The 7157-nt window shown below is 51.9% G+C and overlaps 1 protein-coding gene across 1 annotated transcript; it reads left to right on the top strand.

Moving 5' to 3' along the window:
• Positions 1 to 456: 456 nt before the first annotated feature.
• Positions 457 to 1801, top strand: RASSF10 (Ras association domain family member 10). Its single transcript, XM_075426529.1, has one exon. It carries the CDS (start codon positions 479 to 481, stop codon positions 1799 to 1801), a length of 1323 nt encoding a protein of 440 aa, XP_075282644.1. The 5' UTR covers positions 457 to 478.
• Positions 1802 to 7157: the final 5356 nt, after the last annotated feature.

Here is a 7157-nt window from a genome sequence, read left to right as displayed (position 1 = left end):
TTACAGGCGGGCGATTTACTAAAGCGGGAAGCTCCTCGCCGGCTCCGGCTGTCGCTGTGACCACTCGGGCCCGCTCCCGTCCCTCGGCGGCGCGGCAGCTCCCCGGACGCCGCCGGCCCGCGGCAGAGCGCCGGGCGCGCAGACGGCGGGGACGCGCCCGGCGGCCTCCGCGCCCGCCGGCTTCGGCGCGCGGTGCCGGGCCGCGAGCCGCGGGGGGCGCCCACGCGGCGGCAGAGGAACACCCGGCGGCGGCGGGACCCGGCAGAGCGCGGGCGGCGGGCGGGAGCCGCGCCGGGCTCCGCGCCCCTCCCGGCGGACCGCCGCGCCGCGCCGGGCAGGAAGGGGTGGGGCGGCCGGCGGAGCGCGCGGGCGGGTGCCATCCCGGCCGCGCCGCGCCTCCCCCGAGCGCTCCCCATGGAGCGGCTGCCCGGCCAGCCTTGAGCCGGCGGCCCCGGCCGCCCGCCCGCCGCCGGCCCCGATGGAGCCCGAGGAGCGGAAGATCTCGGTGTGGATCTGCCAGGAGGAGAAGCTGATCTCCGGGCTGTCCCGGCGGACCACCTGCTCGGACGTGGTGCGGGTGCTGCTGGAGGACAGCCACCACCGGCGGCAGCGGCCGGCGCTGCCCGAGCCCGGCGGCGGGATGCTGTCGGGGCCGCCGCACTCCTACTGCATCGTGGAGAAGTGGCGCGGCTTCGAGCGGATCCTGCCCAACAAGACGAAGATCCTGCGGCTCTGGGTGGCGTGGGGGGACGAGCAGGAGAACGTGCGCTTCGTGCTGGTGCGCAGCGAGGCCTCGCTGCCCAGCGCGGGGCCGCGCAGCGCCGAGGCGCGGGTGGTGCTCAGCAAGGAGCGCCCCGGCCACGGCCTGGGGGCGGCCCGCGGCAGCCTGGCGCTCACGCAGGAGCGGCAGCGGCGGGTGGTGAGGAAAGCCTTCCGCAAGCTGGCCAAGATCAACAGGCGGCGGCAGCAGCCGCTGCCCCGGGAGGCCTCGGCGGCGGAGAGGATGGAGACGCTGGTGCACCTGGTGCTCTCGCAGGACCACACCATCCGGCAGCAGATCCAGCGGCTCCGCGAGCTGGACCGGGAGATCGACAGGTACGAGGCCAAGATCCACCTGGACCGCATGAAGCGGCACGGCGTCAACTACGTGCAGGACACCTACCTGGTGGGGGCCGGCGGCGGGGAGCCGGAGCCGGGCCGGGAGGCGCAGCCCGCCGCCGGCCGCCCCGAGGAGGACTACGCCAGGAAGTGCGAGGAGGTGCTGCAGCTGCAGGAGCAGCGGGCGCAGCAGGAGGAGCTGCTGGAGCACCTGGCCGCCGAGATCCAGCGGGAGCTCAACGAGCGCTGGATGCAGCGGCGGCGGGAGGAGCTGGAGCTGGCGGCGGGGCTCGGCCTGGCCGAGACGGACTGCGACACCACGGAGCTGAGCGGCGGCGGCGGCCGGGGCGAGCTGCCGCTGGAGCACGAGCGGGTGAAGACCCAGCTCAGCACCAGCCTCTACATCGGCCTCAAGCTGAGCACCGACCTGGAGGCCGTCAAGACTGACCTGGACTGCACGCAGCGGGCGCGGGAGGAGCGGGAGCGGGAGCTGCAGCGCCTGCTGGAGACGCTGGGCGCGCTGGACGTGGCGGAGGAGCCGGCGGAGCCGCGCGGGGCGGCGGGCGGCGGGCCCGGCTGGGCGGAGCGGGCGCGGGCGCTGCGCAAGGACCGCGCCGACAACGACGAGGACTCGGACACGGGGCTGAGCTCCATGCACAGCCAGGACTCGGACTCGGTGCCCGTCTGCGAGTCCCTCGTCTAGCGCCCGCCCGCCGCGCCGCCGACGGGGCCGGGCTGCGGCCCGGCTCGCCGCGAAGCGGGCTCTTCCCGGTGCCCCCGCCGCCCGCCGCCGGTGCGGGGCTCGGCGGGCGGAGCAGGGCTGTGCGGGGTCGGCGGGAAACCCCCCGGTGCAGGAGGCAGGCACGCAGAGGAAACGTTTTAATTTTAGCTCCCGAGCTTAAACTTGTTCTAACTAGTCGTCGCCGGACAGCGTTGCGGCTGGCTTGGCGGTGCTTTTACCCGAGGAAGAGCAACCCGCAGCGTGCCGGTGCTTCGCTCCCGTCGGGGGCTGCCCCCCCCCCCCCCCGGGCGGTGCTGCCGGGCCGCGGGCTGCGGCGGGCAAAGCGGTGGTCTCCCTAACAGGCTCCCCGCAGCGCAGGGTCGGGCGGGGGGTTACAGGGGCTGTCACTTACAAATACGCTCGGCCCCTTTACAGGCAGAAAGTCAGCGAGGCGAAAGCTGCCGGTCGCTTAAAAACTACGGAGGAAAAGAGGTGTCGGTACTCCCGCCACCGACACCGGGATATCCCAGGGCGCGAGCTTTTGGGAAGCACTGCAGTTCCTTTTGGCAACAAAAAGGGGTGATAAACCACTTCTTTTTTAAAAAGAAGAACAAACTAAGTCAAAATATAGATTAACATATTATATTAACTCTGCTCTGCGTAGTGCTTTTTCTTATGCATAGATAAGAGTGCTTTGTTTAAAGGCATATTAAGAAATATATTAGTATCGCTGTTCATTTGACAGTCATTGAAAGTAATTAGCAGCACCTATACATACACAGCCTTCAACTACATTTTTTTTCGCTAGGCTAGCTGATATTTGGCTGAGCTTGGTTGTAGATAAACAAAGTACAGAATCGTCTTGAGCTACTGTTTTCAGTAATACAGTTCATATCAGGCCAACAGATACAACGATAAAAGCATGACTCAAGCCCTACCTGCACTACAGCTTAATCTTTTCAGTTATTCCAATAAAAAGATACGGCGTCAGCCGTAACATGCATTTCACTTAACTGCCAAGTCTTCCTCTGCAGCTCAACTCTTACCAAAAACACATGATCAGCTCTTGCAATAAGAGACATTAAGGATTCTTCTATTCCAGAATAATTGCCGAAACAGTTTAAGCAGTGAGAGACCAGAGAATGTTTAGTCAGGTCCAACTGACAGTGTGAACTTTTTAAAACTTTTGAGATTATTATTTATGCAAGGCTATTTATGAAAGTTTTCATTTAATGATGAGAAAGTATACAAAAAGTGGGTACACCAGTAGACCAGTTCTTTATTTTCTGTAAAAACCTCGCAGCTTCCTCACCCGAAGACCGGGTTCCACTCTTTTGCAGTGGGCTTGGTGGTAGGAATTCTGTTGGACTTTGCAACCGGTCAGTCTGGAAGCAATCAGAAAAATACTGTCTGTGGATTTGTTGAGGCTGTACAATTCCCTGTATGCTGTCATTCTTCATAAACGTTATTCTGCTGAATGGGTCTCGGTTATAACACTGTCATTTATTTTAAACGCTGATTATCTAATTGTTTTTCATATTTTAGTCAACCTTGGAAAATATTTAAGAACCTATTTTTAGAGCTAATAAAACTCTTAATAAGACTAAATGAGTGTTCGCAATTGAGTGTGATTAAAAAAAACCCAAATGTATGTATATCAGGTCTGGTATTTTGTTGTGTTATCTTGTGGTGTCATTTACGCTCTGGCAAAGTGAGTAGACACAGTAAGTCAGACCTCTCCAGTCTGTCTTGTGACAGCATTGTCCCCTCACTTTCTGACAACACGAGGGTCTCCCTCAGGTACAGGTAACAGAGTGGGCATTCTTCAGATCAGTCACTGCAGAAGTAGCGTAGCGGCATTTAGAAGTGCTGGTACAGGCCCAGAGTGAGGAATTTCACCTCACTCTGCAATTAAAAATATTTATATGGAAGTAGAACTGAAGAAGAAGTTTGGGGATGGGGGAGTCACGTTGTTGCCCTGCGTTGTATTAACCACTGCGGATGTAATGGGTGGGTGATGCAAGCATCTGTTGATAGCTTCTCCAGTGATTGATGTAAGCAATAAACCTGAAATCGCTTTACGTAAGTTCTCCCATTAGCCACACCAAGCAAATAAAAAGCAAGCACATTACAGAAATAAGCTGCAACAGGCCGCGCATCATTATGCTATTGATATAGGCGTCAGGTATTTTGTGAAGCATGAGGTGAAGAAAGCTAGGAAATTCAAAGTTGTAAAGCAGAGTCTGCCTACTCATCTTCAGCTAGGAAAAGCCTTAAAACCAGGACAAAACCACTTCTACTCTAGGTCACTGAGGGACACGCTTGTAGGGCACCATGCAGTACTCACTCTTGGCCTCTCGGCACCCGAGGTAGGATGCGGTAGATCATGACCCTGCTGAGCTGCTGGCCCCTGTCCCACGAGGACAGGGGTGACAACACTGCAGGTGGCACTACAGTCTCAAGGTTTTGGTGGGAGCTGCAGTGACCTCCTCCGAGGACAGGTTTGAATGTGCTTCTAAATTGTGCAGATGAAATTGGGTATATTTATTTGATATTTAAACAGTTACAAATACAATTGCAACGGGCTCAGTTTTTGTTCCTGCACACAGACTGAATTCAAACATCTTTACAAATCCCTCTCTCTCAAACCATTATTAAAACATTAGTATATAAGAGGAAATCCCTGTTTGCATTGGACCAGGCACTTCTCCCTTCCCATCCTCTTCTGGACTTGCACATCCTCACTTAGATAATAGAGACAAGCCACAGGATGCTTGGCTTTGACAGGGAATTTGGCTCTGGGGTTTTGCTGGGCACATAGCCAAGGGTTAGGAGAGCTGATTCAGAATCACAGGTAGAAGGGCGGGATTTTCGTCTCCTTTCCAGCTCTGAGAGAATGGAAGAGAGACATAGCAGTGGAAAAAACCTGACCAACATCATGACAGAAGTCTAACTTATGGTATTTCCAAGCGAGAGGTGGAAGCTCCAACCAACACCTGCTTTTCTGCCTTTTTTTTTTTTTAACACCATTGTCTTCTATCTTCCAGAGTCAAGTCCAGTCTAATCTGTCTCTCATTCTAAGGCCAGACAAGCAGATACAGATAGCCATGAATTCAATAAAAAGCTAACAGCTTTATGAACTATTTAGGATAAACCTGTGTACAGTAACACATTGCCCTATTTATTCAACACCTTATCTGCTTCTCAAAGGAACCGTCAAGGACCGGGGCCACCAGGCCTCTCTTGGACACAATCCTACAGAAATCAAAGGGAGCTTTGTCCCGGAGACATAATCAGAGTAGAATCAGGCCTTAGTTTCAGGCACCCTTTAAAGAAGCATTATCAAGCACTACTACTCAAGTCCTGTCTGCTGCCCTTGGCCACGTATTTTATGAGCCCACATGGCACTTTCTTTTGTGCCTATATAAGAGTTTGTGGGACCAGACAGTGAACCATATCAGAAAAATACTGATGGGATTTAATTTAGGTGAGTCCCTGATGTGGCTCGATGTACAGTCACACAAATGTTTCCATCAATGACAAGATACAGTGGTAAAAATGAGAAATTGAAGGCACTTGGAAAGGTGGAATGACTCTTTCAGCAATGGGCACTGTGTTATGCTGACTTGCATGATGGCAAAAGCTTAGTTCAGACTGTAAATATCCCCCCACTCACAGTCTAAAGAGAAGGATTCTGGTGGAAGACTAAGGCTGGAGCTGAAGCTTCATTGACATCAATTACTCTCGCCTATATTAAACCCAAAGTGAGTCAAGTAGTCCAGCATTTAGCCTTGACCTTGTTTCAAAAACCCACTGTCAATCAGTATTATCAGAATGAAGAATCTGTGTCAAATTTAATATATTTCCAGTCCTTAACACATGCAAGAGATCTGCCAGTTTGAATGAGCACTTTGTAGGGGTATCGTTTGAGGACAAATACATTTACTGTAATGAACACCACTGACATGCAAAATGAATTACTTATTAATTATTGCCATTTATTCTAAAGCAGCATGTAGCCAGCCAAAGCAGAGCCTGGGTGACTTACAGTGACAAATCCTTTTCCAAAGAACCTTCAGGCTTAGTTTCAGACGAGATATAGTTGAAGGAAGGAAGCAAGTAAGTGGGTGTTAGAGAAGGAAAACATGTCTTCAAGCTTTACTATTGACTGCTTACGTGAAATGTATTTTCCAGGTTTACTTTAAAAACAGTCTGTGTGCCTGTGTCTGAAGAGATATGAACACAGACCTCCCCCCAAATTCAACACTACTTTGGGCTCCCCCCCTTTCATTTGCACTGAGCTGGGACTGTAGCTCGGTACATGAAAAGAGAAGCACAGGCCTTGAAATAAAATAACAGGTCTGGTGAGCTATGCTGGTTACTGAGTTGAAATACAAGTCATTGTGGATTGTTGGAAGCAAGCAGTTGTCCTTTGAAGTCACTTGATATTATTGCTCCTGAGCTGGCATACGAAGTTTAAAGAAATGAGCATTGCAAAGTGCAGGGAGTCTACACGGATGCTACTTCTTTTATACAAACTCACATTGCTACATGAACTTGGAAGGTTAACAGAAAGGGAAAACGTAATAATCTCTAAGCAAAACTGGGCTTTATATGCAAATTAGTCAAATATCTTCAAGCAAAACTGTCGAATAGTATTTTAAAAAATACTGCTTGCATAATTTCATGCATTACTTGTGTAAACGCATCAGAGCAGAACCTTCCATGCAGGGTGGATTGTCACACCCTTTCACAGGCTGAATAACACTACCCAGTTGGCCGCTGATTTCTTTGAGCGTACAGTACTAACTCTATCAGGGAATTAGAATATACCCTTAAAGTGTAACGTCTGCAGGCTTTACACACTACCTACATATCAGTTTGTTTACACTTTAAGCTTTATTTGGGAAGTTTTATTAAAATCCCTTCCCTCAGTTTTGAAAATGTTTCAGAAACCCACTGATATTCCATGAAAAAGTATTCTCCCTCCCAACAACTTTTTTCCTCCTTCCTGCCAACCTGCTCCTCTCCTATTCATCAGGATCTGCTCTGAATTTCATGGACAGTCTCCTTCAAATTGGTGGGACTCCATGGATTCATGATTAGGATTCTACTTGGCAAGAAACCTGAAGAAAGAAAAAGTTTCTTTCTATGTCTTGGCAAAAACTCATTATTTGTGTAGTACATGGCAATGTCAGCAGTATTTTTATAGTTCTTTATGTAACAACATGTTATAAGGGTTAAGGACATAGTCTCACCAGCTGTTCTATGCCACTGTTGCTCAGCTACCTTGCCTGCCCCCCCTCTTGTTTTTTTCCCTTTTCTTTTTTTTCTTTAA

This window comes from Opisthocomus hoazin, chromosome 7 (genome assembly GCF_030867145.1).
Source record: "Opisthocomus hoazin isolate bOpiHoa1 chromosome 7, bOpiHoa1.hap1, whole genome shotgun sequence".
NCBI lineage: Eukaryota > Metazoa > Chordata > Aves > Opisthocomiformes > Opisthocomidae > Opisthocomus > Opisthocomus hoazin.
The sequence above is the reverse complement of the archived record's forward strand: the minus strand, read 5'-3'. Positions and strand labels throughout refer to the sequence as shown.